At 35.6% G+C, this 26429-nt stretch overlaps 1 protein-coding gene across 4 annotated transcripts in view; it reads left to right on the top strand.

Annotated features, from left to right (window-relative positions):
* The first annotated feature begins 867 nt into the window (after positions 1-867).
* YTHDC1 (YTH N6-methyladenosine RNA binding protein C1) overlaps positions 868-26429 on the top strand; it is a 35826-nt gene continuing 10264 nt past the window's right edge. For 2 of the 4 annotated variants that reach the window (XM_082728033.1, XM_082728032.1), the window contains exons 1-9: positions 882-1278; positions 11105-11206; positions 11576-11904; positions 12024-12456; positions 17161-17250; positions 18340-18434; positions 19890-19998; positions 20082-20199; positions 26306-26390. In XM_082728033.1, coding sequence (XP_082584159.1) covers positions 1251-1278; positions 11105-11206; positions 11576-11904; positions 12024-12456; positions 17161-17250; positions 18340-18434; positions 19890-19998; positions 20082-20199; positions 26306-26390 — 1389 coding nt within the window. In that variant the 5' untranslated portion in view covers positions 882-1250. Of the gene's footprint in view, positions 1279-11104; positions 11207-11575; positions 11905-12023; positions 12457-17160; positions 17251-17719; positions 17774-18339; positions 18435-19889; positions 19999-20081; positions 20200-26305; positions 26391-26429 lie in introns of all 4 variants that reach the window. The other 2 variants (XM_082728031.1, XM_082728030.1) reach the window with 2 other exon arrangements.

Raw genomic sequence — 26429 nt, 5'->3', positions numbered from 1 at the left:
GTGACCTGGGTGGCTTGTTTGGTTAAATCTGCCCTCAGCTCCTGGGATGGAGCTTCGCATCAGGCCTCGCATCAGGCTCTGCTCAGCAGCAAGTCGCTTCTCTTTTTCCCTCTGTGATCTGTCTCATTCTCTGTCAAATAAATAAAATTAAAAATATATATATTAAACTCAGTTATGGAACAGTGAAGCAAAATGACCTTTTCATTCCCTTGGATAATGAACTTCCTGAAAGCTTCCTTGCATTTTTTACCATATTATATAGTTAAATAATTTTTGGTCATTTCTGTAGTTTCAATTTCTCAAGAGTCTGTTTAAATCAACTGTGTACCCCAGCCCCTCGATGAATTTTTAAATCAAATTTGCCATTATATGAATTACAAAGCTATACTACAATTCAACATAACTAATTCCCCCAGTTGACAAAACTAGTGGGAGAGCAGGCTGCTTCCCGCGCTGCCTTCGGCTAAGCCTAGGGCAGGAATTAAAGAAAGTGTGTCTGGCAACCAGAGTACAAAGCGGCGGCTGCAAAGGGCCGGACCCAGGCTAAATCTCCGGTTTGCAGAACGGGATTGAGAGCTCCGCGGAACAATCGGAAGCACTTTTGCGCCAAGGTCCGTCACTAGGCTTTTCAGGTGAGAAAACGGAGCCCCCCGAGCGTACGCGCCTCGGCGGGCGGCCCAACAGGCTACAACGGCCGCCACCCAATCCCTGCACACACGACTCGGGCCCGGGGCCCTCCGGGCTGTGGGAGACAGAGCGACGTGCTGACGTGATCACGTTTCCCTTGACCGCCCGCTTGCCCCGCCCTCTTGCCCCGCCCTCTTCCCCGCCCCTCGCCGCACTGTGACGCTCCCACGGAGGAACGAAGCGTAAACAGCGCAGGGCATTTCGGGAGCGGGATTGTTTCGCGCAGGAAGCAGGCTCCATTTTAGCGCCGCCCGCCGTCGCCATCTGTTTCCCTTCCCTCCCCCTTACCCCCTCCCGTCCCCAAACCCCAACGAGAAGGCTGGGCCTAGGGCACCAGAAAGGTTGCAGTGAAAGGAGGAAAGGAGACAAGGGAGAAAGGGAAGAAGCGGGAGGAAAAACGGTGAGTCGAGCAGGGTGAGCGGTGGAGGCCAAGGTGTGAAGCGCGCAGCCCAGCGGCCGGACTGACGGACGTGCCCGTGCTACGGCTGCCGCGGCTGCGGCGCCCGCGCGAGTCGCTTCGAAGCGGCGGCGGCGGCGGCAGCGGCGGAAACAGGAGGGGAGCAATGGCGGCCGACAGCCGGGAGGAGAAAGGTTAGTGCGGAGAAAGGTGACGGGTGGAGGCGACGCTCCGGAGTGGGTCGTTGTGGCGGGGTGGGGGTTGGGGAGGTTAGCTTGTCCCGCGCGGAGCCGATCCTTCCCACCCGAGACACTTGGGCTCCCTGGAAGAAGCCAGGCCTGTCCTTGCGTCCCCGATCTCCATTTGACCTAGCTCTTCGTCTCGCCTGGGGTTGGTTTCCGTGTGCCGGTTACTGGTTTTTTTTTTTTTTTTTAAATCCTATTCCCTCTTCACTTTACGTTTAGCAGTCCTGGGCGCGGCTGAGGGGGCCTGTTCTGAGTGGCCGACCCTTAGGTTCATTTCCTGGTAGGATTCTGCGGATGTAATGCGTATTTTCAGGACGACCCTTTTATTTTAGGCAAAATTTCGAAAACCCTTTAAAGGCGCCCTCAGAACGATGGCCGTGTACTCAGTGACCCTATTTAAGAAGTTGTACAAGTGGATTAGTCATCTCGAGAAATATCTACAAGTAATTTATGGCTCTTCCTGTTAAATAGGCAAAATGGCAAGAATTGCCCATTTAAATCCTCGAATACTTATTTTGGAAAACATGATGTTTGAAAAGATACTTAACACGTTTTAGGGTTGGCACAAATCATTCTGGCCGCTGTTGGGATAGAAACACATTGTGCTAGCACCCAGAGGATACCACCGGGAACCCACGGATGGAATTTAGAGAGAGCTGGAGGAATAACATTACAGTGAAATACAGGAAGAACTGATGTTGGCAGAATGGAATGTCATGTCTTTTGAAATACCGACCTCCCAGGCCCTACAGAAATTAATGAATATCCTGGATCATTATCGGTCTGGAGAGTAGGCTAGATTTCATGTTGCCTAAGGGTCTTTTCTTTTCTTTTCTTTTCTTTTTTTTTTTTTTTTTAAGATTTTATTTATTTATTTGGCAGAGAGAGATCACAAGTAGGCAGAGAGGCAGGCAGAGAGAGAGGAGGAAGCAGGCTCCCTGCTGAACAGAGAGCCCGATGCGGGACTCGATCCCGGGACCCTGAGATCATGACCTGAGCCGAAGGCAGCGGCTTAACCCACTGAGCCACCCAGGCACCCCTAAGGGTCTTTTCTGACTGTGAGGATTACCCTGATATTTTGGGAAGTTTATAGTTGATAAAAATATGGCACAGCTGCTGCCCTGTATCTCAGAAGTCTACTCTTCTGTGTGGTTGATTAACTTGGGGGTGGGGGCATTTGTTAAATAGATTCTAGGGTCAAGTTGCATGAGGCCTGTTTCTCTTTTTCTCCTTAAGAGAAAGAAGCGTTTTCATGCTTTAGGATAGGGACAAGCTTGGAAAGTGGTGTGTATGGGAATATGTTTAAGCAATTAATTCAATGATTAGCTTGTAGTATTTAATTGACCTTCCTTAAATCTTATCCCCCGCCCAAAATTTTGCAAAGCACAGTAGGGTTGTAAACTTCAGGTTGTATGATGTTAGTGACAAAAATAAACTTTTTAATTAGTAGTAAAATCAGTTATTAAAATAGATGATTTTAATCAATAAAATTAATTCTGTCAACACTTAATTGTATCAGAGTGTAATCTATGAGCTGTGTGTGTGGGTGGTGGTTGTGGTGGGTGAGGTAAACCAAATACAAAACGAGTAAAAATTAAGTACTTCCCAGGAGTTCATTGTTAAAATGGACATAGTTGTTAAGTTAGTCATAGGCACGTTAACATACATTGTGGAAGAAAAATAGGTTATGTTTTAAAAATTGTTTTAGAAATGGGAGTAGTGATAAAAATGCATTCCAAATACATAAACTTTGTAACTATTCTTAGGGGCTTACAATGCCCCCTATTATTAATACTTAGGATAAGTCATCAGCTTCTGAAATATCTCACATTTGTGTAGTTTTAAAAAATTAATTTCATTTCCGTAGTTGAACTTCTATTTTTAAAATCTCTGATATAAGTGCTTAGTTTTATAGTTTAGATCAAAGATTGTCTCTGGTTTACTGGGAAGGCTAGCAAATAGAAACCTACCGGAATTGCTGATGGTTTAATGAATGAGAAGATTGCTAGAATAATTCATTTTGTAAATAAGGAAACTGAGGTCCAGGGTGTCTCACTTTGTTGATCATGGTCACTCAGCTAGAATAATAACCAGGTTTAGAATACCTCATTCCCTCTTCCTTCTCCTTTTTCAACAAGAAAAAGTGGGAAGAGAAGTACTGAAGACTTATTAGTTATCTTATACGAAACATTATGAAATTATAACGTTAAGCCCTGTAACAATATTAGACTTGACACAGGCCTTAAATGATTTCATGAATGATGTAGAATCTTGTTAAGAAATGAATTTAAATTGCAGAAATCTGCTGTTGGTCACAGAACAGTCAAAAGACTAGGTAATAGAGTCCTAGGATTATTGGGCTTAGCACATTAATTGTATAATAAACATTAACTTTTATAATGCCTCTATAATACCCATACTTAGACACTGAAGCCTGTGTAAATTGCCAGCTCTGATTCTAGTGGTGATTATATGTCCAAAAAGTGAATTTAAAAGAGTCTGCAATGTTGGTGGTGTTAACTGTTAGTTTTTCTATATGAGGTATACATATCTTTTCTACTTTAAATGCCTTGTATTCATTTTATTTCTTATGCACTTACGAACTTCTTTCTGAAAGAGGGTGAAAATTTAATATATCCAATATGAGGGTAATGAGTTACCACTTGCATAAGTAATATGTTTTCTGCATTATCAGACTGAAAGCTCCATCAGGGCCAGGATTGCTTGTGTCTGTTGTTTACCAGGTTCTTTGTGACAGTTAATCATGACTCAGTGCCTTGAAAAAATGACTTCAACAAAAATGACTTCAAGGTTGGACTTGAACTCTTAACTAAGTGACATTTGCTGTTGCTGTCCAAAGCTAAGAGTTTTCTCAGTTTCAATTGTATATGTACACACACAGTCATATAGGCAAGTACATATAAGTATGTACACACAGTTACATATACATACACGGATTGTATGTACGTAGTATAGCCCTCACTGTAATAGGGTTTTAGAAGAAGATGACTTCCTAGGTCCACTGGTCTTCTGGAAAAGTAGCTCGGTAGTCTACAGATTCAGTTCAGGCTTTAGAAAGCATAGAGTATATATTTGATTTTCCATTATATTTGTTTTACCCATAATAGAAATAGGATAAAAAATTTAAAATGCTGCCCTTAGACTTCAAATTGTATGCTTATTGGAGAACAGCAAATTGTGTGGGACAGGAAATGCAAGTCTCTACACTTCACTTTAGAGGGATGATAGTTAGGAATGACAAAACAGTAGCTGAGACTGGTCTAACCTAAAATATAACAGAAGGGGAGGTTCCAGGAATTCTTGCTTCTTGTCAAAGCCCATTAAAAATACATTAAATGAATTAAAATAAAAGATAAAATGTACTTTGGTGGTCTGTAAAACAGAATGGTAGTATATTTAACTGCCAGGTTTTCTTTGTTTGGCTATTCTAGGTCTCAGTTTGTTAAGCTGGACCCTCAAATAATACTTGTATCTCCTGACCCAGAAGCTTTCAGGTTCTAAACAATGAACTGTGTCTCAGATAAAGGTTAATTTTCTACACTGCTATCCTGGAAGTTAAGATTTGTGGCCTCCCTGGGCCAGGAATTTCAAGATTAAAGAGGAGTTCTGGTATAGAGCAAAGAGCATTAAATTTGGATTCATAGTTGTAAGATTTTAGTGAAGTCACTTCAATTCTGTGGGCTTCATTCTGTCATTCTTGTTATATACCTAACCTGATGGTTCAAGTACTTTGAAAGCTAGTTAGATTTCCAGTTTCCCAATATTATCTAAAACAAACAAAAATCCCCCAGTAGAACAATTAAAAAAAAATAAGCCATGTTATTCCTAACATCTTGACAGGTTTTGAATAAGTTCTGAAGAAAGTAATTCTTTTTATTTTCTTGTTTGCCTCTTGTACCCCTGGATCTTTACCTTTGTTTCAAAACTCAGTTTGCTATTAATTTGAGATGACAAATAAGATTGTGCTAGCTTGCATTAGTGATGATAGTGAAGGCTTTTTTATAGCACAAAACATTCACAGATTGCACTTACACAGAAGAGTCAAGCTGTAGCAACAACCTGCATTTTTGTTTTGTTTTTGAGGCAGTGTTTAATAAGTCAGTCAATTCCAAATAAAAGTCTGAATTTGGGTATCCTTTTGAAACTTTGGACGATGGGACAGTATAGTGCTCGGATTTTGTTAAGGTAGTTAGTTAAACCATTAGAGTTGTAGGATTGTCCTCCTTACCATTTCTACTCTTTCACAAAGTATCAGGTATACTAAACTTTGCAGTTATTTAACATTGTTATTCAGGAATTACAGGCTTACATGCATACTAGGGTCAGGCAGATTAAAGTCCTTGTTCAATAATTAATGGTAGGTATTATGTTAAAAAAAGTATAAGAGATGGCATGGTCTGTGTGTAAGCAGTATTTGTAAATAAATACACATTTACCAGACATAAACCCAGATTGTCTCTTGCAAAACCATGGCATATATTACCTTCTCTGTATCAGGACTGCTCCTGCTGGTTGCTTTCAGATGAGAATCTGGTTTCTTAATGACCAGATAGTCCTTTTAAAAAATGCAAGGTGTGCATTTTTGTATGGATCCTTGGAGTTTCCACAACTGTGTCCAAGAGCTAGATTCCTATCATCTAGATTGTTAGGGTATAACTTTTGGATGAATTTATATTTTAGCTTTAAAAAGAAATACTGTTTAATGAATAATTTTGTGTTTCATTTGAGCTAATTCACTGTGACAAAATTCATTTTGGTGTGGCATCCTTGGTTTTTTAACTTTTTAAAATAATTTTCAAAAACTGTTTTTTAAAAAAGATTTTATTTACTTAAGAGCATGAGCTGGAGGGAGAGGGAGAAACTGACTCCCTGCTGAGCAGGGAGACTGATGTAGGACTTGATCCCAGGATCCCGGAATCATGACCTGAGCTGAAGGCAGACATTTAAGCGACCAGCTGAGCCACCCAGGAGCCCCAATATTGTATTCTTTATAGAGACTTAATCCAAAAACTGTTTGAAGTGCTTTATCTCCTAGAAATACTACAGCAGTTATTTTTGTAATACGTGAATTTTATGTTCATAGAATTCTTCTTAATCTGGCATTTGCTAACCTTTGTTTTTTTTTTTATCGTTAATAAAGTGCTGCTGTCAAGCTACTATGAAGGAATTGAATATCTAAAATATACATAGTAATAATAAATTAATAGAATATATGGTGTATATTTTTATGATGAAGAGTGATTTAAATTTCTTTATTAAAAATAAAGTTTATTTAAAAAAATAAAAATTAAATTTATTAAGGTACTTTAAAGAAGGCCACACTAGAGAACTAGTGGGTATTATTTTAAATTACTTTTATTTTACGTAAATTACTTTATTCCAAAAGGAATATGCCAGTGATGATTAGTCATCAGCAGCAGTAGCTTCTCAGAATATTAAAATAATATTTGCTTTTTTTATAATTCATTCTGGGTTGAAAAATGAATTGAAATATGTATAGAGTGTACTTTTTTCTAGCCAATCAAAGAATTGGTCAGAGAAAGCAGCTTAAGTTAGCTTTATAACCCATTACTGTAAACTCTCACATTTTAAAACTGTATTTCATTTTTAAAATACACCTTACTTTTGTAATTAAAATCCTTAAGTTTAAACAGAACTAAGTAGATGGTGATAGCTTTGAAAACACCTACTAAGTATTTGACACTTCTCCATCCATTAGGTAGAGTTTTTGTCTCCTCTGTTGGAACCTGAGTAGACTTTTGTGATTGCCTCTGAATAAAATACTGAACTGAGCTTTTGCTTGGCTTTTTCTCTTTCGGGGTGTACTTATTTAGAGCCCTAAACCACCATGTAAGAAGTCTGCCTCCCCTGAAGCTGCCATGAGAGAGTGACCACAGAAAGAAATGCTCTAGAAGCCTCAGCTGTATTGAGTCTTCCCCTTCAGGTGGTTCTAGCCCTACCCATCATCTGACCGCAGCCACACGAGAGCTTCGCTGAGCACCAGAACTAGAAGCAATAATAATAAATTATTGTATTGTTTTAGCCACTGTGTTTTGGGATGACATATTATATAGCAGCAGATAGTAGAACATGTATATATTTGTTTATTTTTTTAAAACGGATTTTTGTGTTTCCCAGATTTTATGTATCATCTACCCTAGTCATTAACACAAGGTTCATGGCAGGCAGGATTTATTAGAATTTGATAGTGATAGGGAAAGACTTATAGGTTAAAAACTCATAAGAGATTCAAATAACTGTGCTCCTGTTCCTTTCCCTGAACACCGATACTTTTATTCTAAATGCCTCTTATCAGAAGTGAAGAACCTGGAGCTCAGACTGGAACCTTCCTGAAGATAACTTAGGTCTTAAATGAAGTCCTGGATTTTCTTCCAAATCCAGATCTTCTGTATATTATATTACAGTAAGGATATGAGAGGTTTCAGTGATGGAGAAAAGTAATTTAAAATGTCATATATATTAGGAGTTGGCAAACTTTGTAAAGGGTCAGATACTAAATATTTTAGGCTTTGTGGACCACATGAAGGTTTCTCACATGTTCTTTGCACTGTGCCCCCCTCTCCACCCCCACACCACCTGCTTTGAACACAGTCTTAAAGATACAGAAGCCATTCTCACCTTGCTGGTCAAATTAAGTTATAGGCTGAATTTGTTCTTCAGGTTTTTGTTTGCCAGTATTGTGATAAAAATAGGTAGGTTATCGGTCTAATGACATATATGGATAAAAATGTATAAAATATCAAGTGAGGATGTAGTGTTCTTAAAGTAAATTTCAAGATGCTATAATGTCAGTGATACAGAGCTTTCTGGTACATTTATTTGAAATACAGTGCATGTGACTTTTTTATAATTTCTGTTTTTGTTGTTTCTCTTACTTTGTGTTTAAAGGTTTTTCAAATGTTCCCCATCTAATTTAGTTCTAGATTTAGAAAACCTGAACTTGTAGGCTTGTACCCATCTGTTTCTAGACATAAGAATCTGGTCAGCTTGTATTTCTGAGCTCCCTTTTTTTTTTTTAAATCAGTGAAGTAATGGATGATAAAACATACTTTAGGTGTTTCATGTAGGTATATAAATGATATATGTGAAAGTGGTAAAATGTTAAAAAAAAAGTAAGCATTGGTTAATATTTATTGTCTTAAAACGTTATAGCTGCTTTTAAAAAACTACAACCAGTCTCTACATTTGACTAATACAATTGTTAAGGCACTTTTAAACAATACCCTTCTTTTAAAATAGGGAAACCATAATTTAAACATGTCTGAAATTTAAATTGATTTAAATCAACCTGCACAAATGATTCATTCTGTATTAGATTTAGCACATATAAAGTGTATAATTTCATGTAAATGTTTAGGCTTTTGGGTTGATATTTCTAATATAGAGCTAGTGATTTTATGAAAAGATTTGTGTAGCACTGTGTTTACTTAATTGTCTATTTCATTGTGATAGGGTTTTTTTTGCCTTTTTTTTTATTGTGATGGGTTTTTTTGCCTTTTTTTTCTGGCTCAGAAATGTAGTTGATTCTGTGAAGATCTGTTGGATCTAGTTTTTTAATGACTAGAGAACTATAAGGAAAAATAAAAACAATCCATATAGTATATATATTCATTTTAGAAAACCAGTATACTGTTAACTACCCAAAGAAATCAATTGATATGCCATTCCAGCATATGGAATGTTCTTTTAAGATTTTATTTATTTGAGACAGATAGCATGCGTGCATTGTTGGGGAAGAGCAGAGGGAGAGAATCTCTAAAGAACATACGCTTAGCTTGGAGTCCCAACACAGGGCTCAGTTCCATGACCTATGAGATCATGACCTGAGCTGAAACCAGCTCTCAGAGAATTGAGCCACCTAGGTGCCCATGGATGTTCTTAAGCAGCAACGGTCTTTAATTCCAAACACTGAAGAAGATGTGTTCTTAAATAGCAATTGTGTCTGATTCCAAATACTGAGTGGTTATTTTTCCATATCCCATGTAATCTGTTTTTCTTATACCTACATTAAGTATTTTAATTCTCTTCAGTCACTGATTTCTGTCCACCTTTGAAGATATTTTAGTCTCATTTATCCTGTTTATAGACCTCAGGTCAGGTTAGTAGCCCTTGTTATAATTTTGAATGGGCTTTGCTTTTTGGCTGGAGCCATAAATAAAATTATCAGTGTTCATGACTTTACATTTCCCTTCATCATACTTTAAATTTGGAGAGATATTTTTGACACCAGAATACTTAATAATGTTCAAAGCATTTATCGTTAGCTTTAGTGCACATCTTAAAAATTATTTATTTATTTAATTTTTTAAGAAGATTTTATTTGAGAGAGAGTGAGCAGGAGAGCATGAGCATGAACAGGGGCAGAGGGAGAGGGGGAAGGAAAGAGCAGACTCCCTGCAGAGCCGGGAGCCCAACGTGGGGCTCTGTCCCATGGGATCATGACCTGAGCCACAGGCAGACATTTAATTGACTCAGCCACCCAGGCACCCATATAATAAAAAACAGTTTAAAGTAGTAAATAGGCATGTATTTCTAGGATTTATTTTGTCCTATTGTATATGGCGGGAGTATAAGGATACAGTGAGAAAACGGAGTTGCTGGTTTTTACCATCATTCAGTATGTCGATTATAGTCAACAGTTCTCTTGTCTGAACAAGTTAACATGTCTCGTAGTTTATACCAGCATCCTGAAATGATTTCTGTGTAGGACAGAAGTAGTCTTTTTTAAATTATTATTATTTATTTTTTATTTTTTACTTTTAATGTTATTTTGATGTTTTTGGACAGAATAGCTGAAATAGTACAACAAAAGATTTTTTTACCTTTCAGCCATATTCCACAAATGTTAACTTTTCACCACATTGTTTTTCTTGGATTCAGTCTTCCCTAATTTTCTCTGTGGACATAAGCCTATGTCCCTGAACCATTTGTCAGTTGCAGACATGATACTTCTTTGTCCCTAAAGACTTAAATGTGTATTTCTTTAAGAATTAGAACTTTAATTACTGATGGTACTATCAAAATTCAGGAAATTAACAGTGACATTTACTGTAATCTACAGACCTTACTACTAGCTTCCCAGTTACGTGCCTTATTCAGTTACCATGTCTTTTTATTCTCTTTTAATCTGGAGTAATTTTTACTGTTTGTAGATCATGACTCTTCATTTCGGTTTATTTGTTGTTTCTCACATAAAGGTTCAGAGTTTGCATTTTTGCATCCGAATATCTCAGAATTATTGTGCATCATGCCAGGTGGTCTTTGATACTGATTTGGCTGTAGTTAAGTTGGAATCTGTCATGTTTCTTCATTGTAAAATATTCTTTTTTCTTGATACTAAGTATCTTGAGGTGTACACAGTCCTTGGTAAGTGTGTGTTGATGTTACACACTTGTATTTCTGTCCTAATTTTTTGTGCACATTTTAAAGCAGGTAGAAAAATTATATTAGAAAATGAGATATAGTTAAAGAAATTCTTAACATTTACTTTTTGTACTCCAGTATATGCTTTTATACCCTATGGGGTGGGTATATACTACTCCTGGCTTTGTAGACAAGAGGTCTATATCATGTCCTTTATTTGTATGGTTTTACAGAATTAGTATTGTGTCTTGATCCTGAAATAAAATGTCTTTGAGGGTTATGTTATCATGTATGTAGACCCAGTGTAGTAGTCAAAGATAAATGCTTAATGGTAATGATTTTTCCCTATTTTTAATTTTCTTGCTTTCAGATGGAGAACTTAATGTTCTAGATGATATTTTGACTGAAGTACCAGAACAGGATGATGAACTATATAATCCAGAGAGTGAACAAGATAAAAACGAGAAAAAGGGTATGTAATTTTTAAAAAAATTAAATTTTTTAAAAATGTAATTAAAAAAAAATTAAATAGAGATTTAATTTATTAAGAAAGTGACTTTGTATTTGTTCTTATTTGTTCAGTCTGTTAACACCAAAAGTACAGTCATAACAAACTGTTGTACCCAGTTCTTTATGAATAAAAGTGATCTATTTTTTCAATGCGTGAAATATCTCATGCCTGAATTTATTCCAATATTTACAAGCTTTTTTTTTATGATTAACATTTCAGAAGACATTTTAAAGAAATGAGCCTTTGATATGTATTATCTGTTAATCTTGGGTGAAACAAATAGAATGCCTAGAATACATTTATATGCTTTCTTTAAATTGTATTTTTAAGGATCAAAAAGAAAAAGTGACCGAATGGAATCTACTGACATCAAGCGACAAAAGCCTTCTGTTCATTCAAGGCAGTTGATTTCTAAGCCACTGAGCTCATCTGCGAGCAATAACAAAAGAATAGTTAGTACTAAAGGAAAGTCAGTTGCAGAGTATAAAAATGAGGAATATCAAAGATCCGAAAGAAGCAAGCGTCTAGAAGCTGATCGAAAGATTCGTTTGTCAAGCAGTGCTTCTAGAGAACCTTATAAGAATCAACCTGAAAAAACTTGTCTCCGGAAAAGAGATCCTGAAAGGAGGACCAAATCCCCTACGCCAGATGATTCTGAGGTAGTAAATGTTCTTGCAAATGTAAAACAAAGCAGTTCTTTTTGAGGCTTTAGAACTGTTTATTCACTCTGACCTTTTCTGTTTTATGACTGCTGATTCCCTTTTTCTTTAAACATCAGAGAATTGGGCTTGAAGTGGATAGACGTGCAAGCAGATCCAGCCAGTCTTCTAAGGAAGAAGTGAACTCTGAAGAGTATGGCTCTGACCATGAGACTGGCAGCAGTGGATCTTCTGACGAGCAGGGCAACAACACTGAGAATGAGGAGGAGGGGGTGGAAGATGTGGAGGAAGATGAAGAGGTAGAAGAAGATGCAGAGGAAGATGAAGAAGTGGATGAAGATGGAGAAGAGGAGGAGGAGGAGGAAGAGGAGGAGGAGGAGGAGGAGGAAGAAGAAGAGGAGGAGGAAGAAGAAGAATATGAACAGGATGAGAGAGACCAGAAGGAAGAGGGAAATGATTATGATACTCGAAGTGAAGCTAGCGACTCGGATTCTGAATCCGTTTCTTTCACAGATGGATCTGTCAGATCTGGTTCAGGCACAGATGGATCAGGTACTACTTTTTGTATTTATAAGTTTGTCTTTTAAATTAAAAAAAAGACAGACTTTTTTTTAAAGACAAAGATTTATTTCTGAACATGTTTAAATTGAATTATAAAATATTTTGAGATGTGGGGTGTTAATAAGATTGTCTTGTGTTTTGTACTTTTGAGTAATATAAATATATTTGAGATTTATATGTCTTAGTAAATGTGTTTCCCAGCTTCGAGTTGATTGTATTCTAAATGAATACAAGTCTGATTATTTCTCTGTGTGGAAATGTATTTCAGATTTTAATGTTATAAATTCTTAGATTTCCATACTAGCCAACATCTTATTTAAACACTAATGTCTGGTGTACTTAAAGCATATTGGTGTGGAACCTGTCTACTAGGTACTATAGTTTTGCCATGTTAAATAAATGACTATAGACTTCTATCACATATGGTAATAGAAATCTTAACTTTTTCTTTTGGGAGTATACACTGTTGTTCCAATTCTGTACTTGTGGGTTGACTGACTTGGGCAGGATCTCTCAAAGGCTGGGTATAAATACAAGAGGTGAAAATAAGAATTTAAGATTCTTGTGGGGTGGTTGGTTAAGGGCTCTCTTGGGTCGTCATTCCTTCGATACTACGTGTCCTACCATTTTATCCCTATCTGATCTACGAGATATAAATATAGGAATGCTAGGTAGTTGTAGTCACTAGGCTAAGGGTGGAGACCCTCTTTTGAGGGGAATTTGATAGTGTACAACAAGGAGAGGTCAGGGTACTTAAAAGATCCCTGTCCATTTTATGATGGTCATGCATGCTGTCATGGCTGTCTTCTGTCTGGATGTAGCCAGATCTGCTGTGTATTCTAAATGAAGTAAATGTTGCAATAGTAAGATAAATAATATTCTGTTATATAGGATCATTATAACTTCATTATTACAAAATTTTAATATTTTTATGGTACATTGTTAGTAAGTCATATTAAAATTGTATAGGTAATAGAACAAATGGCCAGCTATTTTCTGTTTTTTAGAGGTTGGTAACTAAAGTGCTTTCAACCTTTTGCTCACTTCAGTTCTAGTTTGGGAGTTGTTTGAGAGGATTATAAAAGGGGTTAAAGAGCTAAAATGAGTAGACGAATAGTTAAGTTTGATAAAAACAAAAAACTTTGTGGACTCTTTCTTTTTTTTTTTTTTTAAGATTTTATTTATTAGAAATTAAGAGAGCACAAACGGGGTGGGAGCAGAGGGAGAGGGTGAAAGAGAAGCAGACCTCCCTTTGAGCAGGGAGCCTGATGGGGGCTCAATCCCAGGACCCTGGGATCATGACCCAGTCCTAAAGCAGAGGTTTAATCGACTGAGCTACCCAGGCATCCCAAACTTTGTGGAATCTTTAATTGTACTTTCCCATCATACTTTTTGCAAACTGATGGGATCGTATGTCTTCTATAATTATAGTAATGGATAGAGAACAAAAAGTGCATTTATAATTTGAATGAATGTTTACTTACTGTGATGAATGTGTTAAATATCCATGGGGTAGGGGAAATTCTATTTTACGAATCTTTTTGGTATCTGTGTTAGGAACAATCTTTCTTATTTGTCTTATTTAAGTCAAGGGAGATTTATTTAAATGGATAGGACTTAAAATCTACATTTTTAACAAGCTTCTAGGTGGTGCTGATACTGTAGCAAGGTACTTGATAATACTTCCTGTTTTTATGGAGAAGACATTTAATATTAAATGGTAGCCCATAGTTTCATGAACCTATATATCAAAACTGTTTATTGGAGAATTTATTATTTTCAAAGAGATACCTGGAATTCTTACTTTGCTTATGAAAAGAAACTGGATTATCCTTGGAAGATCCCTTATGTGGAACATGATTTAGAGATTTTGTTTATTGTGCAGGAAGTTACTATTTTTAATCATAGAGTAGTTTTTCATAAAAATGTGTGAAAGAAAAATGGGGGTGGATTTGGAACTCCTTAATTAGGAGATATCTGTTTTTTTTAAAGATTTGTCTGACAGAGAACATGGGTGCGTGAAGGTAGGTAAGGGGTAGAGGGAGAGTCTCTAGCAGATGCTCTACTGAGTGTGGAGCACAGTTCAGGGCTAGATCTCATGACCCTGAGATCATGACCTGAGCTGAAATCAAGAGTTGAACGCTTAACTAACTGAGTCACCCATTTAGTAACCCCAGGAGATGTCTGTTTTTAAACAGAAGGGATCAAAGTTTACTTTGTGTTAATGAATTTTCTAGTTTCTAGTTTATTTTACCTCTTTTTTTTTTCTTCAGAATTTTCAGTAATTTATTTATAAAAGTGGCACACTTTGGTGGTCATTAAAAGTTTGTTAGATGAGTTTCATTGTTCTTTTGAGCTGAGAATCATAGTTAGGAGAGGAGATCATAAACTTAAGAGCAGTAAGAGTTACTTATTAAAAAAAATGAAAAAAATCCTTGGAGATTTCTAATGGTATTTATTTTAAAAGTTGAAGTTTTCTCTTAAAAAAAAAAAAGGTGGACAGGATTTTAACTTTGCTTCTTTTTTTTTTCTCTCATGTTAGTGAGAGATCTTTAGTACTTTATAAAATATTGTTCGTAATTATCAGCAGAAGGTGTATTATTAGTGATCAGCTCCTAATGCTTAGACTCCTACGTGTTCCAAGAGAAAAAATGATAGACACACTAGAATTTTTAAATAAAGAATTTAACAAGGTTGTATTTTTAATCTTGTGAATGTCATACTCATTGATTCACTGGATTGTATTTCTGCAGAGTGCTAGGCACTATATATGTACATGTAGTCAGTGAACAAAATACAAGTATGAGAAAGAGATTTAGCATTTGACAAAACCTGTTTCTCATCTATTTGGGTGAGGTTTTTAGTCATTTTATACCAAAAGGCTTCAGTCTATTCACTTGAAGTCTTATAGTTGACCCTGAGGGAGAGAATTCCTGAAACTTTTCAAAGTTCAGGGGTGCCTGGGTGGCTCAGTTGGTTAAGTATCTGCCTTCAGCTCAGGTCATGATCTCGGAGTCCTGGGGCTGAGCCCTGTGTCCAGCTCCCTGTTGGGCAGGGGGTCTGCTGCTTCTCTCTGTGATCCCTCTTGCATGCTCTCTGAAATAACTAAACAAAATCTTTAAAAAACAAACAAACAAAAAACCAAAAAAAAGCTTTTGAAAGTTCAATTATCAGTCAAAGCAAGTAAGCCTGGAAATAAATGCTTTTCTGGAAATATGTTATACTTGGTTATTTGAGATACTATGATGTCCTCATGGCTGCTAGCTTTAAATGGGCTTGGCTTTGTAATTTGTGCCGGTACGTGCTTCCCTGCGCTTCTCTTCAGTCCTGTGTTAGGAAAACCGGTGTCACTTACAAGCTGCTTAGGTCTTTTTGGAGAAGCAGCAGTACATAGTAAAGGGGAGGATGTTTAAAAAAAAAAAAGAAAAGGAACTTAAGAATGTCCTTGGAATTTTCCATCTTCAAACTAGTTAGACCTGGAATCCCCCTTCAGGAATAGTAGGAAAATGCCTTTTCTATTTGCTCAGTAAGAAAAGAACTCAGGGCTTATACTTTCAAGCTAGAGGACTTGAATTTGAAACTAGGTTTTGCCATCCAGGAAATGTGGGACACTGGCCAAGTTGCCTAACCACTCCTCTTCTGTAAATGAGAATAATGGCCTTAAGTATTTCATGAGCTTGTTATGAGGATTAGGGAGATAATTTAGCTAAATCTTTTTAAATAGGTAACTGTTTATAGTCATAATAGAAAATTGTATGCAGGATTTTTTTTTCAGCTTTCTGCTATTTTTATAAAAATATGTGCATTTTGTTTCCATATTTGTTTCTTCTTGTAGCTGAAAAGTAAAAGAATTTACAGTGGTATGATTAAAATCCCAATAAATAGACAGGAGAGCCTGATCCCATTTTAGGTGTTTGTTTATATGCTTATAAAGTTCCAAATTAAGGTTGAAATTGTTCGTAAATAAACAGGTAATGCAAATCTCTTCTGTCTACTAAAGATTCTCAGCTTCTTAGTAGAAATACATAGGCTATAAATACATAGGCTATCAGTAGCATTTTAAGAATAAATTTTAAATTCAGTTTGCAAAGAACAACAGGAATCCAAGAGGGAAATGATCATGAAGAAAGGAATTGAAGACACAAAAGCAACCAGTGGCAACCAGAAAAGGAATTACTAATGTATTATTATTATTGTTATTTTTTTACAGTTGAAAATCTTTGGGTTCTGGGGTTTGTCAGACATCTAAGAATCAGAGTTGGAATTGTAATGAAGAATTATAGTCTTGAAGAATGATAGTATACTTTTTAGAGAGAGGACTTAGAACAGTGGTCCCTGGTACATAGAAAGAGACATAGTGTATTTGACTGAGATAAAAGCTGTGTTTACTTTGCAGATTTTTTCCCCTTGGAAAACTTTATTCAACACTACCTTTATGTATAGGATAAGTAGTTCTCAGTTATGGCCATGTGTTTTTAATTTGATTGAAGTTGGTGGGAGTAACAACATGTTTCTGTTTTTTGAACAATGTCTTTAAAATGGAACACCTTCTGAGGAAACTGAGGGGTCAGGAGAGAGATTAGCAGTGACTAGTACTTAGTGATTGTGCAAAACCCAGGCACATGATGTATTCTTATTTGAGTACCTGTACCTATATTGTAATGTTTTAAAAAATCTTGTTTGAATTCCTTTTAGATGAGAAAAAGAAGGAAAGGAAGAGAGCTAGAGGCATCTCCCCGATTGTTTTTGATAGAAGTGGAAGCTCTGCATCAGAGTCATATGCAGGTATCCTCATTTTACTTTTATTTGTGATCATATCTGACTGATTCTAATGTAACTTGCTATAGAAAGTGTGGAGGCTGTAGTTTAGTGTGAACTTGTTGATGTTCATTAGTATTGATTTTTGGCATGTTCAGTGTAATTATTCTAGAGGAAACTAAGCTTTTTCTTATTATTTTAATCCTGTTCTGTTACTGCTTAAGTGGAATTTCACTTTTTTTTTTTCTTGGAAGATGATGATTCAGTGACTAGTTTTCTGAGTGGGAAACTGTTCAAATATACGTATTTTTAAAAAATCCAAACAACCCCAAAAATGAAACACTCGTACACATTGAGAAGTATTTTTTTTGTGTGTGTGGGTGCGCCAGGAAGAATAATTTGTCTTGAATGAGAACTTTATGTGACAAGACTGTAGAAATTTTGTCTTATCTCTATTAAAGCTCAATCTGAACAAATGTACTTTGGCTAAATACAGGTTCAGAAAAGAAGCATGAGAAATTATCATCTTCCGTTCGTGCTGTCCGAAAAGGTATCATTTAAATTTGAAATTGTTTTCATTGCATGCTGCATAAAGTCATTATTTTGCCTTATTAGTTCTCCATTAATGGTTGGTTTTGATGTAGTAATGTTCTGATATATTACATTTAAGAAAATCATTAATAAGGTAGTCTTACAAAGAGACAGCTCCATATTTACTTCCTAACTCCATATCTTTTAGAACAATAGCAAACGTTTCAGGGTATTTTGTGGTTTTGGACGCAGTGGATGGTATATATATATATATTTAATAACATAATGGTCAATTAAAATGAATAATCTGGTAAAAGATATCTATAAAATTTGTAGCTGTTTTCATACTTCAATATGAATCTGATATATCGGAACATCACTAGGTTTAACTTCTTGCAGAGTGCTGGTGTCTTTTCTTAGCTTTGCTCTATTATGTGTTGTGGCTTAGCTTTCCAGATCGAATGGGTGATGATGAATTCTAAAAGTTTAGCTGGGTTGTGGAGGGCTAATTTCAGTACAGCTTACACCTCTGTAATAATGGCCTCCAGTTAATCAGTTTGGATTTTATTTTATTTTATTTTCCAGATCAAACCAGTAAACTCAAATATGTCCTACAGGATGCAAGATTTTTTCTCATAAAGAGTAACAACCATGAGAATGTGTCTCTTGCCAAAGCTAAGGTAGTAGCATCAGTTCTGTTGAAACTATCCCAATCTTGAAAATTTTAAATGGGAAGGTAGACTTTGATTATCTTGAGTAGTGTACTCTGATTTTCATTAAAGCTTTAAAGATCCATAGTCCAGTCGCCATTTAGGGTCTGCTTTGTAGCTGGTTAGGCAACCTAATAGTAATTTGAGTGTTCTAAAGATAATTTTAGAAGTCAAAATATGTGATACTGAAGAATATGTTTTTTTATACTTTGTACCATAAAAGAGTGTTTCTTTTGATTTTTATGTTTCTGTATTCAGTTGCTAACTTACTGTAATAACACTTCTTTAAATGTCTCTAATTAACCATTTTTTGTTTTATATTGATGCTGGTTTTACACCTTGAGATCTTGAGAAGAAATCATTCTTTTATGGAGAGTTTCTTTTATTTTAAGCAGTAACATCACTTGAATTTAGAAGAAAAAGAGTTAGCTTAAAGGCCCACCCAAGGATTTACAAAAATGATATGTCCCGTTGCTGTAGGATGTTGTAAGATACTAATTTTCTGTTTGTTTTTGCTACAAAAATACATCTGTTACACCATTTAAAATTTTTCTTTTCTTGGTTTAAGATGAGTCATTATAGCTTCTATTGATCTTTAGAAAGTCAATTTTTCTAACCATATTTTTTATCAATGTTCATATCTTAATATTTGTCACATTAATGATTACCCATCAAACTTTATAAATGGAAGCTATATGCCAAGTAGCTAATAGTGGAAGCTTATTTTGTTCCTCTGCTAGAGTGAGTTTAGGCAGAAGTAATTAAGCACTTAGTATGAGTGAGATCATTTGTATGAGCAGATTGAACTGAATTAGAGCTTCCGCCTTACTTTACCATGCTGTTGCTTCTAATCATTTCACAAACAGGTAATAGATTAAAATGCTTTACAGAGCCTCTATATACAACACATTTTCTCTTTAGTCAAACTATTAATGCATAAAAATTTGAACTTAAATAGAAAAAAAATTGCTAGGAACTGGACAGATTCTTCACTGATGGATTTAATAATACAGTATTTTAATTATTTTGGTTAAGCAGGTTTTTAAGGAGAAAAATGTACATATTATAACTCATCTTTAAACAACATGTATTTACCACAGTAAATAGTTGTGATATTACAATAATTGTAGGTGATTGTCTCTATTATGTAGGATTCTAGCCCATAAGATTTATATCCTCCCCCACCCCAAGGTATTTCTAGTTGCCTTAAATGATTTTGTTAAGGTTGGGATTTTCTCCATATTTTTCCTGAGTTTTCAATAAATTGGTACATTATTTTGACAGTTGTTGAATAAGACCTTTCTTCATTATAGCTTACTTGAATTTAAAGTATAATGGTTATCAGTAGCCTTGGTCTTTTGCAAATACATTTGCGAAGATGAAAATTTGCATTAATTTCTGTCTGATCTTGTATCATTTGTGTAGGGTGTTTGGTCCACGCTGCCTGTAAATGAGAAGAAATTAAATGCTGCATTCAGATCTGCAAGGAGTGTTATATTAATATTTTCTGTCAGAGAGAGTGGAAAATTTCAAGGTCAGAATAAAAATAATTTGGCTATATAAAAATATCATTTAAATTAGCATCTATATTTTAATGTTGTGATTTGATTCCCTTAGGATTTGCAAGACTTTCTTCAGAATCGCATCATGGAGGATCTCCTATACATTGGGTGCTGCCAGCAGGAATGAATGCTAAAATGTTGGGAGGAGTTTTTAAAATTGACTGGATTTGCAGGTAAATTACACTTTAATGGAGATAATAAAATTTGCCCTTGTTTTAAATGGGGTAGTAGTTGGGAGTAATAACAAAACTCCACAGTTGTTTAGTTTTAATCTATTCTTTGTGATTATTATTCTTTTTTGGGCTTTGTTCGTAGGCTGATTTGGATGCAAAAAACTTTAGCAGTGTTAAAGTGAAAATACATCGATATGTTTTGCTTGTCTTATTCACTGTCTTCATAAATACAGGATGTAAAGGGCAAAGGTTTATTTAGTTAAGAGCTTCATGTATTTCTTTTGTTCTCTATATTAGTAATACAATAAGTAATTAGTTTGTCATGAATTAGTTGCTTGAAATGTTACCTGGATCTATATGATTTTAGTGATTTAATATGTCATTTAGCAACTGGAATAGGAAATTAGTAGTCACTCTTCAACTTGGCTAACATTTTGGAGGTGACGAATTAAGTTGTGAACAAGTCTTTCTTAAGGAAGTTAGCAAGTCATGTTTAGTTGGTATTATGATGTTTTGAAGTTGATATAATTAAGATTAAATATGCTTATTAGAAAAATAGACTCGTTTTGAGCACTGGGTTATTACCACTATTTTTATGTTCTTACTGAATGAATGATTGTGCGTTGTTAAAAAATGATTAAGGAAGTAAATTTAGATGATAAAAACTTTATTTAACACTTCATGAAATGGTCAGTGTCCTGTGGAGAACTATAGAATGGGGCAGAAGGCAGGAAACTTTTACAGGATAAAGAATAAAGAACAAGAAAGAGCCAAATAGAAAATGGTTGGATAGGGCTATGTTGTCAACCTGTTTGGGATGAGAAAGCCCGAATTGAGGTGGCTTGGTGTTTGGGAGTTGGCAGACTGGATATACTGCATTTCTGGTCAAACTGAGCACTTAGAGTGATACAGAAGTTAAATCTAAGCTTCAGCTTGCTGACATGGCACCTTGGGCACGAACAGTTACATCCTGGAAAGTTATTTTAACATAAAAAGGTAATAATTTGAGTGAGTTTTATATGACATGCATACATCTATTGCCTATAAAATTAATTTCAGTTAAAAAAAATTTACCCAAAACAGACCATATGTATTTTTTTTTTTTTAAGTTAAAGTGAACTTAGCTGTTAGATTTTGATAGAAATGGAGGAATTGAATAAGAAAAAGGATGAAAAGTACCGTTCATGTTCTGGAAGGCCAACTAGCAGAAGGAAGAGCATGGAAACACAAACAGGCTGAGGAGGTGGGAAGGTGGGGGCTATGTAAGTGGGGGAGAGGGAGATACCTTTTTTTTATGAAGCAGATAATAAAGAGAACAAAAGACAAAAATGAACAGTAATACTGGCCAGCTTAAGCAGTTAAACTTTTTATTTATGGGACAGTGAAGGACTCTGAAGTTACATGGGCAACAGTATAGTTAAAATTAGTGCATTAGGTTGATTGTTGGTGCTGTAGCAAAATGCTGTCTGCATGAAAATATATCATAATTCCTCATTCCATCAATAATTTCTATAGGGAAAAATTAGAAGCAATCTCTAAATTCTTCCATATAGAAAATCATTAAGTAAATTATGGTTTGTCACTTAAATGTAGTATGCAGAAGTAGTTATCTATGTAACAACATGGAAAAACATAACAAAGTGTGTATTATGTTGGAAGGTGGTGTTAGGGTAGTGAGACTGTAGGTGATACTCCCTTACTCCCAGGGTTTTTAAATATAAATTTATGCTTGTTTAGAAAGTAAGGTTGTAATTAAGTTACACTTAAATTATAATCAAAATTACAATATTTAAAAATCTGGAGGTACTTCATAGAGAAAACAGGGCGCTTACTATTTCTTAGCAGATAGACTGACTGACTGATTTATTTATTTATTTATTTATTTATTTGGATAGCTATAACTGTAAAGGCCCGAGAAGTTTGTTAGTTTATGGTTTTATGATTAGAAATGTTGGTGTTACTGGAAATTATTTGGAAATGATGATGTCCTAGTATTAGGAGACAAAATAATTAACTTACTTTTAAACTTGTTGCAGCATATTTTGTTTTGACCGTAACTTGTTCATTTAACCTTCATTTCCATATTCTTAATAAGGAAATTTGTGTATTTCAGAAGATGAGCTTAGTTTGTTCATATATTATTGTCTTCCTATTCTTCTTCATTGACTTATTGGCTATTTTACTAACTTGTTTGAAATGTGTACACCAACAGAAGAGGTACAAACCCAAAAGTGGATCCTACTAATGTTTTGTACAAAATTTTGGATAGTAAAGGTTCCTTATTGTATTTAAGTTTTAGGTTTACCTGGACTTTTTCTTTCTTTCTTTCTTTTTTTTTTTTCTTTTTAAATTAGAGAGTGTATGAGTGGGAGGGGCAGGGAGAGAGGGGAAGAGAGAATCTTAAGTGGATTCTGCCCTAAGCCCAGAGGCCTGCAGGGGGCTTGATCTCACTACTCTTGAGGTCATGTCCTGATCTGAAACCAGGAGTAGTGCTTCACAGTGCCATCCCATGCTCTGAACAAATATTCTTTTATTATTATTATTATTTTTTAAGATTATTAATTTGAAAGAGGGAGCATGCACATATAAATGGGGAGGGGCAGCGGACAGGGTGAAGCAGACTCCTTGCTGAGCAGGGAGCCCAACGCCAGACTCGTTCCTAGCACCCTGAGCCAAAGTCAGATGCTTAACCAACTGTGCCACCAAGGCACTTTCTGAAAAAATACTCTTAAGTAAAGTTACAACTTTAATTTTCTCTATATATAACTTTAATTTTGAGAATACTCAGCACTTAGTTCAAGGCTAGTTTTATAATACTTAAGAGTTCTGAGGGGTTTAGAATATTTATTACATTGGTATTTCCTTGGGGTAAGTCTTTTGTACTCTTAAGTTTTCATTATAAAAAGACAATTACGTTTGACTCCCTTAAAACATCAAATGTTAAGGCTTTGCTGTCAGTAACAATAACTGCTATCAGTATTTTTCTTTTGAGATAGAATAGTTACGTTAGACTTATTTAAGTACCCTTTGGATTTAATAATAATTAGACATAAGTTTCTTTGTGTGTGGCCCCAAGATTACTTGAATCAGTATCTGGTTGTTAAAAGGCCAAATCTTGAGACACACGCAAACTGATGAATTTCCTTTTTTGTTGTTGTTTTTAAAGATTTTATTTATTTATTTGACAGAGATATAACATGTAGGCAAAGAGAGAAGGGAAACAGGTTCCCCGCTGGGCAGAGAGCCCAATGAGGAGCTTGATCCCAGGACCCTGAGATTATGACCTGAACTGAAGCAGAGGCTTAACCCACTGAGCCACCCAGGTGCCCCTGAATTTCTTATGGCTTAGGTATTTTGTAGACAAACCATCACAACCAGATGGTGCATGTTAGCCATTAGGAGAGGAACCACAAAAAAATGACTTATTTAAGTTGTTAGTGGGAGTTAGTTTAAAATAAGGCTTTACAATATGAAATGTCATTCATCCAGAATTAAGTCTCCTGATGATATTTTATGGTCACTCCTTTAATGTCCATTCCAGATAACCCATTTTCTCTTTTAGAATTTTTCCATTACTCCTTTTAATTTTAATAATTTAACACTATCCAGTGTATAAGAATCTTTGTACAGTTGTATAGTCTTTTGTTAAATTGGCTTCCACTTAACCAAGCCTCTTAAATCGGTAAGTTACTTCCATGTTCGCTGGAGTACTCACAGTAAAGCTTAGGATGCTTATTCTATAGTTGTGATGACCATGGTCCTGCAGTTTCTCTTAATGTATTCTGAGTCTTGTTTTGCCTAGGGCCTCACAGTTCTTGGCAGATATCGTGGTAGAGATTAATTTGTCAACACAGAAAAGTGTCTCTAGAACCTGGCTAGTTAGAACCAGTGACCGAAGATTAATCCCAAATGGCTCAACCAGCTCAAATGTAATGGTTTTACTTTGGACCTTCCAGTATTCCATTGCTAATATTTAAATAACAATGATAACTTTGTGCAGTAGTAGTTCGTAATTTTCCTGTATTTTGGTGGCTTGTAGGTTATTTATTCCTTTCCTATAACTGATTTTTCAACTGGCAGTTTAGAGGAAAAATTTAAGAAAGTATTAAAGTTCAAAAAATTGTTAAAGTTTTTCCTCTGGATACTCTAGACTTTGGTATAGACTTGTTAGTGATCGTCTTTTTGTTCTTTTTAACCCCTGATAGCCTGAAAAGGTAAAAGAAAAAAAAAAGCATGTATGTAGATATTTTGTATATGTGTACGTATACATTCTTGGACAACTCTTGATTTGTGAAGTAAAATGAATATCACACTAAGAATTCAAGATTTTTATGACCATTTCCACTACTCATAGGCCACTTCCCCAGTATATGTTCACATCACCATCACCACAGAGCATGCCACCTTGTTACTTTGACTTTAGATAAACATTTCTTTTTTTCCCACGTTACAAAATTTGAGCATTCTGTATTCATTTTTAAGAAGATTTGTGTAAGATTAGAATAAATTGTTACGTAGCTTATCCGCTGAATCAGGTTACTTGTGTTTTTTCTTCTCTGTTATACCTTTGCACAAGCTCTCATTGCTTCAACTGGAACTCTTCCTTAGCTCCTAACATTTGGCTTTCTTGGGTCACTTTTCTTCTAGGAAGCATTTTTTTTTTTTTTTAATTTTCTTTCTCTAAAATATATATGGCCATCCATATTAAAAACAACAAAACTTGTCTCTTCTTTTTGTGGTACCCATTCTTTTTCCAAAATAATTTTGTGTGCTCATTCTTTTTTGATAATTCTGGAAGAAAATTTAGAAATGCAAGCAGCTCTTTTTTTTTTTTTTTTTTTTTAAATAGGCTCCATGCCCAGCATGGACCCCAGTGTGGGACTTGAGCTCACAACCCTGAGATCTCAAGACCTGAGCTTGAGTTGGCTCCTTAACTGACTGAGCCAACCACCCAGGGAAAGCAGCTCTTTGTATTTTGCTTATCTTTGTTTGTCTTTGGGGTAAGCAGTTTCATGTGTATTGTAGATACAGTAAATAGTTCTTTAAAGTATTTAATTTGGCATTACTTCATGCACATATAAATAAAACTTATCAGATACTGTTAATTTGATTATTTCTTGACAGTTAACAGGTATTATATATAGTGTTTGCATTCAGCATTGTGCTAGGTTGATAAAGAATATAAAAATATAGAATATCTTTTTTATGTTGGTGAGACCATTTTGCCTTGTGATACAGAGTTTAGAGCCAGGATTTAAAGTTAAGTAGATACTGTACCATAATGTAAGTGAAGGGCATAATTAATGTGTGCAGATAGATGAATTCATAAGTAAATACTCATATTATCAAGAGCCATTCCATGGATGGTAGGGAATATGGCCTTATTGAAAGGGGGAGAAATGGGGTGCCTGGCTATTTCAGTCAGTTAAGCATCTGCCTTTGGCTCAGGTCACGATCTCTGGGTCCTAGGATCCAGCATGAATCAGGCTTCCTTCTCAGCAGGGTGTCTGCTTCTCCCTCTCTTTCTTCTCCATCCCCACCCCCCCCCATCCCCAGTCATGCTCGAACTCTCTCTCAAATAAATAAAAGTTTTATTTAAGGAAAGGGGGGTGACATTTGAATCTGGGAGAGCAGCGCTGAACCAAGGATGATGGGTACTATTTTTAATTTGGTATTAACTGTCTGATTAAGTTCAGCTCTTTGTTGATTAGATAATAAAAAAATTTTTTTGAGTACTCAGAAGCTAGAGATAACGAAACATTTTATATATTGCTTTGCAATATATATGAAATGTAGGTAGTGATACTCTTGTTTCTAAGCTGAGGAACCCGGGCTCAGAGAGAGGTTAAGGGAGAGCTGGAATTTAAACCTAAACTGTCTGAGTTTCTGAGCTCATGTTCTTAAATACAGTATTTACTTTTTTTTGAGGACACTGGAATGTGGCAAGAACACATCTCTAAAGAGGCTCACTGGAGAATAAGTGCTCTTAGTCTAAGTGATTCTTTAAATTTCAGTAACATTTAAATCAAGATTAATTGCTGAAGTATAGTATATGGTCCCTAAAAGTTTCTGCAAAAGAATATAATTGACATTACTTTGTATTTAGGCGTGAATTACCCTTCACTAAGTCAGCTCATCTCACCAATCCTTGGAATGAACATAAACCAGTAAAGATTGGACGTGATGGACAGGTTTGTTGTTTTAATTGATTATTTAAAACATACACTTAA

This window comes from Mustela nivalis (genome assembly GCF_964662115.1).
Source record: "Mustela nivalis genome assembly, chromosome: 4".
In the NCBI taxonomy this organism is placed as follows: domain Eukaryota; kingdom Metazoa; phylum Chordata; class Mammalia; order Carnivora; family Mustelidae; genus Mustela; species Mustela nivalis.
This window is presented reverse-complemented; position numbering and strand designations above follow the sequence as displayed.